This window comes from Cynocephalus volans, chromosome 9, assembly GCF_027409185.1.
Source record: "Cynocephalus volans isolate mCynVol1 chromosome 9, mCynVol1.pri, whole genome shotgun sequence".
Classification (NCBI taxonomy): domain Eukaryota; kingdom Metazoa; phylum Chordata; class Mammalia; order Dermoptera; family Cynocephalidae; genus Cynocephalus; species Cynocephalus volans.
Window position 1 is genome coordinate 82,532,634 of NC_084468.1, and position 17,421 is coordinate 82,550,054.

Genomic DNA, 17,421 nt, shown 5'->3' on the forward strand with positions numbered 1-17,421 from the left:
TGTAAGAGGCTGTGATTTCAAATTTGCTTTTGGAGTCTTTTATAAGAACTAACTCTCCTTTTATGCCTCTCATTAATCACAAATGAGAATGTTAAATGGGCCCAACTTGTTGGTGGACTTAATAGAAAATGAATAGTGTAGGACTCTTTAAAATTATACAGAGAGAACCATCGAAGGTTTTTGAGCAGAGAAAGAAAACATAAGATTTATCAGGAAGTTCCATACTTTCTTGGAGTCAAGAGAGAGGAGAGGGGATGTGCTGCTAGAAGCCTCTCAGAGCAGTCCAGGTGAGAGAGTGAGGGTTGACACAGGGTGCTGGGGGAGAAAATATGTGAATGCTTGTTGAATGTGAAAACTGAGACAAGTTCAAAAAATCTTGTACCTTACAGAAAAAGTGAACGAAATGTTAAATCATTTGGAATGGGTGCCAGAGAAAGGTATATGATAGTTACATGTCCTGGAGGATAAAATAAAAAGGCATATCTCGCATTGGGACTTTGTCATTAATGTTGTAACTTCACCTTCCTCCAATACTATCACTCCTCAGGGGAAAAGCCAGAAAGGGGACAGGAGAGCTTCAGATAGAGGGTACTTCAAAAAGTTTGTGGAAAAATGGAATTAAAAAATAATACGAATACTTTCATGAACTTTTTGAGGTACCTTTTTATTTTACTCTATTTTCCTTCACCACTGTGGGAATCCATCCATCTGAAGATGATAGGGGGAAAAACCCCAAATCTTCAGATTCTGTTACTTTGGTAATTACCACTGCTCAAGGTTCTTGTTTTTCTTATTTCTCAATCAGTGGAAAACACTTAGGTAGCTTATGATTTCTGTCCCTACCGCTTGAAGTTGGTTGGATGGCTTTCTCTCCTCTAGGTTTGGTGGCCTCAGTAGCCTGTGAGCTCCTCAGAAGCAAAGGCTCATCTTCCTGACCTTTGCATTCTCAGCACCTGACTCCACCTGAATCACAGTGTGCTCAGTCATGTGTGTAAAATGAGCAACTTTTAACAAAGCTGTAAGCAGTCTTCAGCTGTTTTAGTTAACTAAAATGTACACGATTTAAATGGCAGCTCTAAAAGTTGTATGTATATTTGAGTTTACCTGTGACTTTGGAAACTATTCCCTTACATATTTTGGAAGGCAGGATATTTTCAAGGGCTATTTTACAGATGGCCTAGAATCAACCAGTCTTTGGAAATTAATTCTGGCTGAAACTTAAAAAAAATTCAAAAGAAATTTAAGAATTCTAGTATTACATACTGTAAAGCTACAGACTACACCAATTGTAGGGTAGGGGACTGTTGTATTGTTAAAGCAATTCATAACTAAAGCCAAAATGCTTCATTATTTTAGTTATACTAAGTTTCCTTTTGTATTGTCAGGGCTAGGGCTCAGACCCTTCAAACCCATTGTACAGACTGGGCCACCAGACCCCTCACATGCAGATCCACAAGCTAGGTAATTGGGAAAGGTCCCAGGAGCCATTGGAAGAGGACATAAGCTCAGTCCTTAGCAGCAGCAGCAGCTGTACTGACCTCTTGGGGCATCCTGGGGGCACTGGCAGTAACAGCTTGCAGCAATAGCCTCCAGCAGCAGTAGCGGCCTTCCCATGCCCCCCCCCCCCGGGGCATCTCTGGGGTGGGTGGGGGGGCCTGTGGATCAGAGCTCCTTTATACTTAAGTCCATAACCCAGGACACCTGGGTGCACATACGCAATTACATTAGTCAGTAGCCAAGGAACACCTGGGTGCACATGTGTATTTACATCAAATACTTGGCAAGATTCTGAACATCTGACAGCCCTGACCACTTTCCTATATTTTCCCAACTCCTACTGAAGAAATTGGAATAAATATCGATCAGTCAAGAGAATTGTTAATTCTTGTGGGCAGATGCAATTGTGCAGATACCCATTTACATAATTAAATCTTGTCAGGGGAAAATTTAAAATACTGCTTTTAAATTTTCAATCACCTGATTGAGGATAACATAAACTCTTTTTAACTAGTAGTTTAAAAATATTTTATAGTTAAATTAATCTTTATAAAGATCTAAGCTAGTTAGAGGAAAAGTTCTGCAGTAGTCTTTTCTCAACTGTGGTGGCTGTGTTTGAACAACCCAGGGGTTTGCAATAAATAAACATAAGATCTTAGTGAAAACTAGAGTTAAAGGGACCAAAGCTTGCGTAAACCTTGTGAATGGCGAACTCATGTTAAGTAAAGATGCTGTCAGTGTAGTTTTAGACATCCTGTGAAATTGGTTTCTAGCCATTCTCCAATAACTAATGAAGGAGTCAGGTTCTGGAAGGCTGTGATAAATCCCTTTGACTGTAAGTGAGAGGAGTTATTGTGGTCTCTGGATGTACATCCACCAAAAGGAGTATCCCTTTGTCACTCAAAGCTTTAAAACAGGTTTAATGCTTTCTTGCTAGTACATGTTCACATGGGCATGCTGCAAATCTTTTGAGGCAGTTAATCCTCTAATGATCTTTCTCAATGGGCCTTTGCTTTTGGAATATTTGGCCAATTTAAGGAACCATGAGCCTGAAGAACAATCCAAAAAAACAAAAGTTGTATTATCATTCCTCTTTGACCTCATGGAACCTTTAAATTCTCAAGTGCTTTGCTTTTTCATGATTTAACATCATGTCAAGAGGCATTCAGCACCGATGACTGGTTATCTCGATAAACACTCAACTGTGGTTCCATTGTGTTAATCACTTTTCTTTGCCTATAACACAGGAACAGCGTTTTGAAATATTAACATCAATTGTCTTTTTTTCATTCGTAATCATTACTCTAGTCAGATGAGTCATTGTACACTCATGTATACATCTCACTACTTTGTTTAAAATTATTTTTACTTTTATTTCCTTTATGATTCTTCCTCCCTTGTTATTATCACTTTTAACATAGTGGGAATGATGGGGTAATAAGCTATATACAAAACAGAGCTGAAACATGGCCACCAGGTAGCAGAATGTTTAAATAAGCCAATGGTAAGAGTTAATTGCCCTTTGTGACAGCCAGCATCCTCTCTTAGTGGTGGGCAGAGTTGATGAGCTTTGACTCTGGAGCATAGCTTTGTTTACATTTGTGCTTGCTTGAGAGTTGAAAGTTCTCAAGTAATTCCTAAGCTTGTGTAATTCTACTTCTAGTTCCAGTTAATATCCCTTGCTAGATAGCAGTTTCACTAAAAAGCTTATAAATTATTTTTGCTTCATTGCAGAAATGGCTCTCTCACCACCTTTCTTGTCCTCCATCTAAACATTTTATTCCTTTCTGAGTTTATAACTTATGAGATGTTGATTCTTTTCTCCAGGATCTCTCTCCCTCCCCATCCCCTCTTTGTACTTTAAGCTCCTCCCTCTTTGGAGATGATGGAGTGTATTTTTAAAGCTTGAATTTACTCTCCCTGATTTTTTAAAAAATATATCTTAGGACATTATAACAGCAATTTTCCAACAGCTTTACCTGCTTTTATTATTCCCTTTTTTATTCTTATAAGTATATATTCAGATTTAGAGTAAAGGGAACTCATGATTAAGGAGAGATTAAACTTTTTTTTTGATGGCTGGCCAGTATCCGGGGATCCGAACCCATGACCTTGGTGTTATCAGGCTGCACTCTAACTAACTGAGCTAACCAGCCAGCCCCTATTAGGGAGAAATTAGTCTTTAGATTTAGCATATTATATTGGTCTCTAGTCCTATGGACTCTGAATATCAGAATATTAGGAAGACTGTTATTTCTGATACTTAATTTTTGCTTTTAATGAGAAATGCAAGTTATACATATAGACTAAATATGTAGGAAAAAAATTTTAAAAATCACTAGTATTACTCATTCATACTGTTTAAAGTAAATTTCCATGCAACAGCTATTTTGTTTATTGCTTCAGCATTTACATGCTTTACATTTTCATAGCAATTTCTGTAAACCCCCGAAGAATACAGAGCATAGGCTGTTCAGAAGCAGTCTTTCTTCCACAACAATATTCATGCATTTGACCTTAGTCTAACAGAGAGATTTATCATTGGTTCTTCCTAGCTGTTCATTAGTATGTTTGAACTTTGCTTTGCTAGTTCTTATAAACTGAGGTATTTTGGATCACTTGAGACTTATAAACCAAGTAAACAATTCTAAGGGTGTTGATATAACTGAAGGGCTAATGTATGGCAAAAGGCTGCTACCACTAATGCACAATAGACAAACCCACAAATCATGGCTAATACCTTTCTCAGAGCCTTCTTCCCATGACCTTTTAGGACTGTGCTGTCATATCTGTCTTGGATGCTGAGTATGCATATGTATGAGAAAAGGATGGAGATAGAGTTTAGAACTTTATTTTTTAAGACATGCAGTAGTAGTTTATGACTTGCATCGAGAGTTTGCTGGCATTCATCACCCAAATTTGTGAAGACAGTAATGTCTGTGTACAAATAGTTCTATATATAGCAGTTCCTGTTTTTCCATTCTAGTCCCAGGGGGAGAATAGCAGAAAACATGTGGGAATGAAGTGAGAGGCCCTTGGTGAAAGGCCTGATTCTGTAACTGTTTGTTCTCTGACCTTGTTTATTACTCTCTTATAACTTCGATTTCCTCATCTGAAAGACAGAAATAATATTATTTTCTTATTATGGGTGAAGGGATTAAATGACACAGAATAAGTGAAAGTTAATTTTAATTTAGATAACCATACAGAAATTAATTTTTTTTCCTTTCCATTGTTCTGTCCAAACTCTTTTCTCTGCTGTCCATCCTTACTCCACCCCCCACTGAAGCCTAGACTGCTTACCACCAGGCTTAGTTTCTTCAAATAACAGTCCAGCCCAGAAGCCCGGGACCAAACGACAGTATCTTCATCGCCTCAGTTATGATGTGCCGATCCCAACTCCTGCCTTTCTTTAATTTTCGTGCCTTAGTAAGAGATAACTGTATTTCACTATCTCAGAGCAAGTAGAACCAGCATAAACATTCACTTGCGTGTGTTCAAACCCTTGCTCTCCCTCTCACTAACTATATGGCCTTTGGAAAATTATTCAAGCTCTCCAAGCCTCAGTTTCCTCATATAGAAGGTGAGAATAGAGCAACCTTCCTCACAGAGTTGTTGTCTGGAAAAGTGTATCTGTGAAGGGCCAAAGTAAGTGGTCAGTAATTGGTGTATATGGTTATTAATAGTAATTACTGATATATGTTATGTAGAAATTTCAGATACTTCTTTCTCACAGGTTTCCAAAGAGGACATCAGCAAATGTTTTTGTGATAATTAAATCTATTTTCATAAAGGGAAGTTTTGGGATTCTCTCAATAGATTGTAACCTATAAAGATCATTGACTTTCTGCTTGTTTGCAGTGAGGCAAATGATACACAACATTCATTTCCTTTCTCCTAGACAGACAGACAGACACAAAGACACGTACACACACACACACACATCCTCCCTCTCTCCTTCCCTCCCTCCCTCCCTCCCTCTCTCTCTCTCTCTCTCTCTCTCTCTCTCTCTCTCTCTCTCTCTCCCTCTCCCTCTCCTTCTCCCCCTCTCCTTCTCCCTCTCTCTCTCCCTCTCCCTCTCCTTCTCCCTCTCCCTCTTCCTCTCCCTCCCCCACTCACTCACCCACTCACTCACCCACTCACTCACTGTGCCTGTTTGGTCTTTAGCACAGACGGATATTGTTTCACAATGATAGAAGAAGATGATTCTGGGATGCCTGTGGTCACTTCTGGATGTCTAGGACTAGAAGGCTCAGATTTTCAGTGTCGGGTAAGGAAGATAACTTGATTCTACTTTATAATCTTTCATTTGCAAAATTTCCAACAAGTTTCAGGAAAGATAAAACAATTATTTTTCCTGGCCAGCACATTTTTCGTAATTTGGAAAATAATTGAAAATTCTCAATGGGGCAATTCCCCTTCATTTTGAAATCAAATATTTTTATTTTTGCTGTTAATTTCTTTCTTAGTGTCCCATTTGATCATCTTCCTCAAAATCCAATTTAGCTAATTGCATTAAGCCAAGCCTTTCTCCTCAGTTTACACTATATGCACTGGTTATTATAAATGTAGTAATAATTTTGTTGAAATGGAGAAGTTGTAATAACACAATACATGGTAATTTGAAAGAAATTACTTGACAGAAAATAGCAATTTCAAGATGATTGAGTAAAGATTGAGAATTTGAAATGAGTTATCTATATAGTGATAATTTTTAAAGTTTCGGATGATGCGACTTTGAAATTTAGAGGAAACCCACTAATAGCTGTTTGGGTTCAATTTTAGGACACTCCTATTCCTCATCAGAGGAGATCAATTGAATGCTGCACAGAGAGGAACGAATGTAATAAAGACCTACACCCTACACTGCCTCCATTGAAAAACAGAGGTAAGATGAGGAACGCTTCTCGGTTGGAAAAGCATTAGGCACAATGATAATAAAAATGGAACTGTTCTCTCTGTTCCAAATTAATCTACCTGCACCATTTTCCACTGCTGGAGCACAATACTGAGACAGGATGATGTAATGAAGCTTTCATTCAAAGGCACGTTCAAGTAGTTCTTGAGAAAATAGATGTATGTAGCTTCACTCTTATGATTTTTATTACCTTAACTTCTCCCCACTTCCCTTCAGAAACTTTCTAAAGATTATAGTATGTTGCAGGAGGGTCGAAGAGGGAGTCAGTGTTTTATGCTTACCCCTAAAAGTTATTCAGAAGTTCTATTTTGCTCAAAAACTATCTTATGCCCACATTCATTTAAAATAATAAAGACCTATAATATATACACAATGGAATATTATTCAGCCCTAAAAGGATTTTGCAGCAACATGGGTGAACTTGGAGGTCATTATGTTAAATGAAGTTAGCCAGGCACAGAAAGACAAATACCACGTGATCTCACTCATATGTGGAATCTAAGAAAAAAAGAAAAGTTGATATTATAGAAGTAGAGAATGGAATAGTCGTTACCAGAGACTGGGTAGGGAAGGGCGGGGTGGGGTGGGCAGGGAGAGGCTGGCCAATGGGTACAAAATTACCAGTAGATAGGAAGAATAAGTTCTGGTGTTCTACTGCATAGTAGGATGACTGTGGTTAACAGTTACATTTTGTATGTTGACTGATAGCTGGAATAGAGGCTTTTGAATGTTTTTATCACAAAGAAATGATAAATGCATGAAACAATTGATACATTAACTACCCTGACCCAATGATTATAAGTTGTAAAGTGTATCAAAATATAAGATTGTACACCGTAAGTATGTACAATTACAATGTGTAAGTTAAAAAAGTAAAAACCTCATAAAGGACTGAATCAAAGACTATTTGCTCTATGACATTTCTTTTGATTATGCTAGAGTATTTTTTAGTCAAATCATATATCAGTATATTTATAAAATGGAGATGTATACAAGTTTTTTATTTCAAAACTTACATATTTCATTAAAAAAGGTAAATATTACATCCCCAAAGACTTTTTGTTAGAACCAGCTCCCATGTTTCCTTTCTCCTCCTTGCTCTCACCACAAAATAAATGATACGTAATTGTTGTAGTCTTAAGTCCTAAGTCTTTTACTGTATAAGTGATTTAAAATGATTTTTCAGGAGAAGAGAAAATTTTTCCAACAAAATATTATGGAATTTCGTGGCTTTGGTAACTTTTTATAACATTTGTTTCTGCTGGAGTCTAGAAAGCTGTACAACACTGACTCATGATAGTTCTCATCAAAACCTCAAAGACATTAAAAAAAAAATTTGTCAGGCACCATGCTAGGTGTTAAGAATGTAGAAATGGATGAAGAAAGTTCTTGCTCCCAAGAAGTGTACAATAGGTTGAGAGAGAAGCATGTAAATAATTAGATTATATTTGGTCAGGAATATCTCAGGATATAATCTAATACACTTTAGATTGTAAAGTGTATTAAGGACACAAAAGAGTGGCTAGCTCTGTCTGGGGTGGGAAGGTGTTAAAATAACTTCACAGAAGTGATACTTGAACAAGACTTTAAGGATGAACAGGATTTTGCAAAGCAGCCAAGGCGGGATAGGCTAAATGGATAAAAATTTAAAAATTGAAATAGCTAACATAAGCTAAGCATTGTGCTAAGTATTATATTAATTAATCCACTTCAGCATCACAAGAACCCTACAAGAATTTATGATTATTATTCCTACTTTAAAGATGAGGAAATTGCAACACAGAAAGGTCTATTAACTTTCCCAAGTTTGCACAGCCTGTGAGAAGCAGTGGATCTAAACTGAGGCAATAGTTAAGTGTGGAGTTCTGCTTTGTAATGTTGGAGAAGCATTTGCAAAATATAGCAGTATAAAATAGCATGGCTGGTTGGAGAAAATTTCATAATTTTAGAGAGATGGAGCCACATACTAGTTAGGACTAGGAAGGTGACGGAGTATTATCTGATGAGGTTAAAAATGTAGGAAAATTTCAAAATAGAATATGTTTCTGGAGGACAGAGTGAAAATGCTTTGAAAATAAGAATAGGAGTAATGAGAAGACAAGTCCTTGGTTCCAGGCAGTATGGGGAGGAGGATGCAGGGCTGGCTGGTGGATTCTACTGAGGATTATGTAAGGCAATTGGTTTTGGAAGCAGTAGTGGCATTAGAATTTACTGCTTTGGGGCTGAGCCCGTGGTGCACTCGAGAGAGTGTGGCGCTGGGAGCGCAGTGACGCTCCCGCTGCGGGTTCGGGTCCTATATAGGAATGGCCGGTGTGCTCACTGGCTGAGCGCGGTCCAGCCGGTCACAAAAAGGACAAAAAAAAAAAAAAAAAGAATTTACTGCTTTGAACCCTGAGGATCCCAGGCAGTGCCTAGACAAGGTCTCTGCAGATTCCACCTCACTTTATTGGCCCACTCGTTTTGGGGTCAGGTAAAAGTCACTGCAGACTGTGGTCTGAGAGCACTGGCTTTTTTACATAGTCATACCACAGAGCTGCTGCCTTTTTTTTTTTTTTTTTTTTTTTTTTGCCTCTACCATATACATGTGTACAGTGTTTTTATTGAAAGTGTACTATATGCACTGTCCTGGTGTTTTAAGCAGTTACAAACCACTTAATTATCAGAGAGGAGACAGTAGTGACAGAATGCAGTTTTGTTATAAAACCCCTGGTGATTCTTACTTGCCTCTCAGAGTGAACCAGACTTCCCTCAGGAGTTCTAGGTTCTTCTTCCCTGAGCAGCTGGAGTGACAGCACAGGTAGAAATCTCCTACCCTAGAGAGAACTGCCGGCTTTGCTCTTTGCCTGATAGGTATCTGGAAGTGTTCACTTTCCAAGGCTCTGGCAGTGACTTGAATGTTTACATTGTTAATGCTTTGAGCACAGGTAATGGCAGATTAAAACATGACCAGTGTGACCAACAGAAACAAAAGGTTTATTGATAAAGATCACCTACTCATGAAAGAAGACAACAAGGTAGTAGATGAGGCTGCAGGGGATGGGGTTATTGGGGCAAAGAAAAGGAAAATGGAAAGGTAATGCTAGCCTTAAATAAATAAAGTGCTTGATGTGTTGAAAAAGAATCCCTTAGGTCCTTTCTAGTCTCATTGCTCTCATAAATCAAAAATATGATAAGATGAGTAATAAATATAGTGTTCTTGTAGTTCAGGTTGTATTCTGTATTCTGCATTAACTTGGAAAATAAAATGTGGTGAAGCTGAGAGTTTTAGTAAAATTATTTCACTGGAAAGAAAAAGTACTATGTTTTCCCATACTGATAATATGTTGTGATTATCTGGTTAGTTCTAGTTTTAGTTGAGTACCTGGCATTCTCCTTAGATTTCTGCAAAATAAAGCTTTTGTTATCTTTAGGATTGAAAATATATTTTAAGCTGAGTTTCCAGTGGCAGTCTTTGCATGTAATGTGCTGTGGTATTTGTATGCCTGTATAAGTTTGAAAACATTGTGAATTGTGCTCTCACTGGCTGAGGGGTTGTGACATCTTGAGTCTATCATTAATTCTGTATCTAACCTAAGTGGGGGAGGAATGGAAGAAATTTTTACTAAGACAATTCATTGTGTAAAATTTTAGCATGCTTTTAAGAGCCTACAAATTATTTTCAAGATTTGCTGAGAAACACATTTCAGACAATGAATGTGCTAATTATATATGATTCCTATTTGTGTTAAAGCCTGAATGGCTTTTTGTACTGTAGTGGTCTGAGTTCCTGGACTCTTTTTTCCTAGAAAATTAGCAATGTATCTGAATTTATTAATATAAAACTCCATATTTTTAGTGGTCTCTCATTTAGTCTTTTCAGATACAGACTACTTTTAATTAATATTTTTCAGATAGTATGCATCATAAATAGTTGTTAAGCACATATATATTTTTTTATTTATTAATACATTTTAAATTTTTTTATTGGAACATAGTTGTTTGTACATATCTGTGGGGTACAGCATTGAATATCAATATCTGTGTGCAATATGTGTGTTCAAATCAGGATAATTCGTATATTCAGCATTATACAATGTAATTGATTTTTGTGGCCTTTTACTAATTCCTCCCTTCCTCCCTCCCTTTCCCTGTTTGCCACCCCTGGCAAACTCAGTTCTGTTCTCTTCTCTTAAAAAGTTCAATGTCTTTTTGTGATTGTTGTATCTTTTTTTCTTTTTAAAATTTATTTGTTTATCTATTTATTTATTTTATTGGCTCCCACATATAGGTGAGAACATGTGGTATTTCTCTTTCTATACCTGGATCATTTCATTTAATATAGTTTTCTCTAAGTTCATCCATGTTGCTACAAATGACAGTATTTCATTCTTTTTTATAGCAGAGTAAGTATTCCATTGTATAAATATACCATGTTTTCCTTATCCACTCATCTGATGGTGGGCATTTACATTTGTTCAACTCTTGGCTGTTGTAAATAGAGCTGCAGTAAACATGGGAGTACAGGTGTCCCTTTGACATGATAATTTCCATTCCTTTGTATATATACCCAGCAGTGGGATAGCTGGGTCATATGGAAGTTCTGTCTGTAGTTGTTTGAGGAAACTCCACACTGTTTTCCATAGTGGCTGCACTAATCTACAGTCCCACCGACAGTGTAGGAGGGTCCCCCTTTCTCTGCATCCTCGCCAGCATTTGTTATTCTCTGCCTTTTTGCTAACAGACAGTCTAACTGGAGAGAGACCATATCTTAATGTGGTTTTGATTTGCATTTCCTGGATGCTGAGTGATGTTGAGCATTTTCTCATGTGTCTGTTGACCATTCACGTATCTTCCTTTGGGAAATGCCTATTCAGCTCCTTTGCCAATTTTTTAATCAGGTTTCTTGTTTTTATTACTGTGAAGTTGTTTGAGTTCCTTGTATATTCTGGATATTAATCCTTTGTCAGATGCACATTTTGCAAAAATTTTCTCCCACTCTGTTGGTTGTCTTTTCACTCTGTTGTTTCTTTTGCTACGCAGAAGCTTTTTAGTTTGATATAAACCCATTTATTTATTTTTCCTCTTGTTGCCTGTGCTTTGGGGGTCATATCCGTAAAGTTTTTGCCTAGTACTACTAACTGAAGTGTTTCCCCTGTATTTTCTTTTAGGAGTTTTATAGTTTCAAGATGTATATTTCATTCTTTAATCCATTTTGAGTTGATTTTGGTATATGGCGAGAGGTATGGGTTTAGTTTCATTTTTCTACATATGGATGTCCAATTTTCCCAGCACCATTTATCAAAAAGCAGTCTTTTTCCCAGTGTATGTTCTTGGTGCCTTTCTTGAAGATCAGTTGGCTATAGGTGTAGTGGCTGATTTCTGGGTTCTCTGTTCTGTTTTGTTGGTCCATGTGTCTATTTTTATGCCAGTGCATGCTGTTTTGGTTACTATAGCTTTGTAGTATGATTTGAAGTCAGGTAGTGTTATGCCTCCAGCTTTATTATTTTTTTTGCTCAAGATTGCTTTGGCTATTCAGGGTCTTTTGTTGCTCCATGTGAAATTTATGATTGTTTTTTTCTAAGTCTATGAAGAATGTCATTGGTATTTTGATGGGGATTGCATTGAATTTGTAAGTCACTTTGGGTAATATGGAAATTTTCACAATGTTAATTCTTCCAATCCAAGAGCATGGAATATCTTTCCATCTTCTTGTGTTCTCTTTAATTTCTTTCAACATTGATTTATTGTTCTCATCATAGACAGAGCTTTCACATCCTTGATTAACTTTATTCCTAGATATTTTATTTTTTTTTGGTGACTGTTGTAAATGGGCTACCTTTCTTGATTTCTTTTTCTGCTAGTTCATTGTTGTAGTATTAAAGTGCTACTGATTTTTGTGTGTTGATTTTGTATCCTGCAACTTTGCTGAAATCATTTATCAACTCTAAGAGGTTTTTTTTGTAGAGTCTTTAGGCTTCTCTGTATATAGGATTATGTCATCTAAAAACAGGGACAATTTACTTCATCTTTTCCAATCTGGTTGCCCTTTATTTCTTTCTCTTGAAAGCTTTTTCCTTAATAAGAGGAACAAGACAAAGGTGCCCACTCTTGCCACTCCTATTTAACTAAGTATTGGAAGTAAGCACTTATATTTTAGACTAATGAGTAAATTATAACATTTACCATCACGAGGTTTGGACAAGAAATTAGTACAAAGATCTGCGGGTTATAGTTTAAATAATCCAAACTTCTTCTGAAATATTTCAAAGTAAGATTTATTTTCCAACTTATATGTTCATGTTAATTTCCAGATTTGGGTAATTGTATTACTATTTGGTAAGACAATGTCTCTGGTTCTCGGGAAGTAGGCGCTGAAGAATTTATAAATGGGTAGGAGCATTATGTCTGCAACTTCAAATGACCCCCAAATCATACAGACATACAAATAAATAAATAAGCAAATAAAAATAAATAGAAATGAGAGAGAGTTACTAAATGAGAGCAAGAAAATGATAAAACAAATAGGATAAAATGTTAACAATGAGAAACCTCGGGTGAAAGGCATATTGAAGTTCTTTATTCTTACAGTTTTTCTGTAAGGCTGAAATTATTTCAAAATAATTAAAACACATATTCACATTGATGGTGAAATACAAGGGTAATTCAAAAAGTTTAGTGAAAGATTCATATTATCTTTTAAATTCTATTTTTTCCATGAACTCTTTGAAGTACCCTTGTAGAAACTTTTCCAATCTCTTAAAAGGCTTTTTGACAATATGTAATGGAAGACCTAAAATATATGTTTTTTGAACTTACAATTCTACTTCTAAGAATCTTAATTAAGGAAATAATCATGGAACTATGCAAAGATGTATGTGTAAGAGTGTTCATTGTAGAACTTTATATATTGTGGTAAAGAAGTGTTAAACAGAATGTTTGAAATCTCCTAAATGTACAACAATAGAAGATTGGCTTTCTAATTAGGATGTCTCTGTGTATAATACTATATAGTTTTTAAAAATCATGTTGCAGAAAAAATGTTGTTTTGGAAAATTCACAATACTATAGAAAGGAAAACAGTCTAGTTATAAAGGAGGTGGTGGGTTTTTGTTGTTGTTGTTTGTTTTTAATTTTAGTGGTGCTCTTTAGTTTTTCTTCATGGAACACATAATTCTTTTGAAAGAAAATAAGTCACATAGGTAGGATAAGGCCTCAGCCAAATATCTAGGTGGCTATGTAGTTCAAGGTGTTCAGCACAGTTGGAAAAACTCTTGTTTGTAGCCACCAAACTCATAAATTACAATACTGCCTTTTAAAATCAAATAACGGTAGTCATACTCTCAAGGGCATGTGGTGCCCTTAATAAGAACACTGCTAATTTTGTTACTATATCAGTGCACCTGGTTTTAAGTCAGTTTTTTTCAAATACGTCCCAAAGACTACCTGCATAAAAATCACCTGGGATGATTGTTAAAAAAATAAAGTACTTTGATTAAAAACCTCGGGTTAAAAACAGTAAATGTGCTTTTGTATAAAGCTAAGTCATTTTTATTTCTATAAAGTTTGATAAATTATGCTCTAGGTAGATCTGATTTGTCAAGAACTGAAGTTAAAACAAAATGAGTAATACATTAGTACTTCAAAAACTTTGTGGAAAAATTGAAGTAATAGGTAATATGATTCCTTCCATGAACTGTTTAAAGACCCCTTGTATTTAATAATTTGTTCTATAAAAGTATCACATATCTTTTGGCTGAATCACATCATTCTTTTAAAGTATGATTTCATTTATGAAAAATTAAGCAATACATTCTATATTTGGCAACATTTGAAGAATCCTCTTTTGTATCCATTATCTTTTGTATCCATTATAAGGTGACTCTGTGTTTTATGTGCAATGAATGTGTACTCGTTTTTTAATCCAAATTCATGGTATAGATTGCTCCAGAAACCACGTGAGGAGCATCTGTGAGCACATCCGCTGAATCTTGAATGAAGATGAGCTTCCTACTTATGTTTTACCCTTGCTCACATTCTTTTTGTGGTTTTACCCTGTTCCTTCCAAAGAAGCCTATGCATTCCTGAGAAAAATAAATGTGTGTTCTTGAAATAAGTGCATAGATGATGAGTGATGATTCATGCTAGTCAAGCTTATTAGAGTATGTATGTATTCTTTCTTATCAATTAGCATGTTAAAAGGACCTTTCGTGTCTTGCATATGATGCTTAGCAAGCACTTAGAGTTGCTTTCTAATTTTTAGGTGAAAATATTCTCTGTGTTACAGTTCTCTTTCTTTTTATTTCCAGATTTTGTTGACGGATCTATACACCACAAGGCCTTACTTATATCTGTGACTGTCTGTAGTTTGCTTTTGGTCCTTATCATTTTATTCTGTTACTTCAGGTACGTTACCAATATGTGGATGTAGAATTTTGAGTTTATAGTATATTCCTTATACTAATATTCTGTTGCTTTTGCCTGTTGGCATTTTTTTTACCACAGATTGCTTTGACCTAGTTAGATCTTTTATTTAACTGAAAATATCTGTTACCACTTATAAATATTTATCTAATGAAGTTATAAATAGATACCTATCTCATTTCTACTTCAGACATCAAAACTACCTGGATAAATATTTCATCCTTAGGTAACCTAGGATAGTTAGGGAATTCAGGGACTGCTTAGGTTTGATTCTAAGAGTGGCTTGGTAATTTATTTCCTGAGCTAAAAAATTCCTGTTAGCATTAAGAGACTTTAAGTATATTTTATAGATTATTAAAATAAATTAAGTTCAGTTATTATATTAAAGTATGCTAGTTACAAATTATTTTCAGTCACCTAATAACTTATTTTCAACTTTATGACATATTAAGGATCATTATATTCATATCATTTGCCCTTTGAACAATTTAATACTCATTTGTGATACTCTGAAAATGGGTAGATTAGTTGATTCAAATAAATTCATACATTGTAATTACTGACAAAAAGTTTTTAAAGTATAATTTTATTTCATTTATCTGTTATTGCCTTATATGTTACCTTAGATGATAGAGTTAGCTGTAATGTTTTCTTATAAACCAAAAATTTGCATCTTTAATTATTTAGGGACCTTAAAAGAAAAGATTTTAGAGAGTTAATACTGGAGCTATTTGGAAACACTTACAGGATGTAGTTGGCTTGGTTGTACGCAATTGAAAGGAATAGAGAAGAAAAATTGTAGACGGTTAAGACTGAGTAAAAACATGTAGTTCATTTTTAAAAATAGGTTAACAAAATAATTATGATTTGTATTTTGGAAGCCATAACTAAAGGTAACTAATACTAAGCATTTATTCTTGTACTGTATTTATGTGCTGAAGTAAAACCTGCTGTGGTTACTGTTTTATCTGTAATGTTTTACCCCCGCCATTGCATTTCAGTATCTAAAATTATCTTTGTCTCTCCATTTTTAGGTATAAAAGACAAGAAACCCGACCTCGGTACAGCATTGGGTTAGAACAAGATGAAACTTACATTCCTCCTGGAGAATCCCTGAGAGACTTAATTGAGCAGTCTCAAAGCTCAGGAAGTGGATCAGGACTCCCTCTGCTGGTAGGAAAAGAACATGTCTTGTATTTAAAAGAACTCTTCTGAAAGGAAATGTCAGTAAATACCGGGTTTCATTTTACTGAAACAGATAGGGCAACAGAGAAGGAGAAAGCTCTATGCAGTCATTTGGACATCAGATCTCAGACAGAGGGCTTCCTGATAACATTTTGACATATTGAGGGTAAGGCAATTGTTTTTTAATGCAGGTGTATGGTTACAATCCAGACCCTCAGATATTCTGATAAGGAGCAGATTAGAAAACATTAAACATGGTACCATCTTCCCTCTGTTTTCAGTAAGGATAGCATTACTGTACTTTGGCCTGGCTTTTGAAAGCAAAAAGTATTACAACTAGCTGGGATCTGAGTACTTCTATAAAGGAAGAAGGCTGTATTTCAGCCGCAGGGTTTATGTTTCAGGGTGAAGTCCTGGATTTTCCATTTAGGAAAAGTTTAATTTTCTGATAGTTAGCACTGCCAGCCTTGGAGAGAATATATACCGTGTCCAAAGCACTTGCTTTAATGACAAAAGTGTTTGGTTCTTTTATGGATCATGCAGAAAGATTGTTGGGATTTAGGATGGAAACAATTTTAATGAGAAATATTTTCCTTAATAAACTTTAAAAATTGATTTTCCTAATCTTTATAGTCTGATTCTTACTTTGGATATCTTATTTACTTGATTCCTTTGATGACCTTTTATTTACTACTACAAGTAACATTTTTAAGGCTAGGCAGAAAACAACCTGTGCAGGTATTTGGGTCATTATGATCAAAATGATGCTACTTAAGATGTAAAACATTTTTTTGTAAAAGTTTTAATTATCAACTTCCTTGATTTCTTTTCATTCCTGGAACTTAATTAATAGCAATACAGTTCTTATATTCAAAAACTGTAGAATTTTTTTTTAGGAAGTGGTAAGTACAAATAGTAAAATCCCCTTTGGTATTCATAAATTATGTGCTCCTGCTCTCGGAATTGAAACTGATTTGTTCTTCTAGTGTTAACTCCTTTTAACCCATCTTTCTCATTACTTTGGAGTTATCTCTCTAAAATCTTTGATCTTACTATGTTACTTACCTGGATAATACATTCTAATACCCAGTATTGTTCACGGGTCTTCTTAGCTTGGTATGTATGGCACATAAGGTCAACCTGCCTGCCCAACCCTTCCTCCCACCTGTCCCCCACCTGCTTCTTGCGCTCTAGTATGACTTTTGAGTAATTGTTTCTCAGATGCAACGTATGTCCAAGTCTTTTCTAATGTAATCTCTTTATGAAACATTCCTCCAATTTAGGGCTCAAGACCTTACGTTTTACCTCTGTGACAACTTTTTGGTTTTCCCAGACTAAGCCAGTCTGTTTTTGTGTCATAACATTTTCCTTTTAGTACTAATATGGCAGTTTAAAGTAACTGTATAATTGACATTAATATA

The 17,421-nt window shown here is 35.6% G+C and overlaps 1 protein-coding gene across 7 annotated transcripts in view; it reads left to right on the forward strand.

Annotated features, from left to right (window-relative positions):
* Window positions 1–17,421, forward strand: part of BMPR1B (bone morphogenetic protein receptor type 1B) — a 345,860-nt gene that overhangs the window by 305,217 nt on the left and 23,222 nt on the right. For 5 of the 7 annotated variants that reach the window (XM_063107357.1, XM_063107356.1, XM_063107355.1 and 2 more), the window contains 4 exons: window positions 5,665–5,767; window positions 6,283–6,385; window positions 14,701–14,797; window positions 15,850–15,988. In XM_063107357.1, coding sequence (XP_062963427.1) covers window positions 5,665–5,767; window positions 6,283–6,385; window positions 14,701–14,797; window positions 15,850–15,988 — 442 coding nt within the window. The remainder of the gene's footprint in view (window positions 1–5,664; window positions 5,768–6,282; window positions 6,386–14,700; window positions 14,798–15,849; window positions 15,989–17,421) is intronic. The other 2 variants (XM_063107361.1, XM_063107360.1) reach the window with 1 other exon arrangement.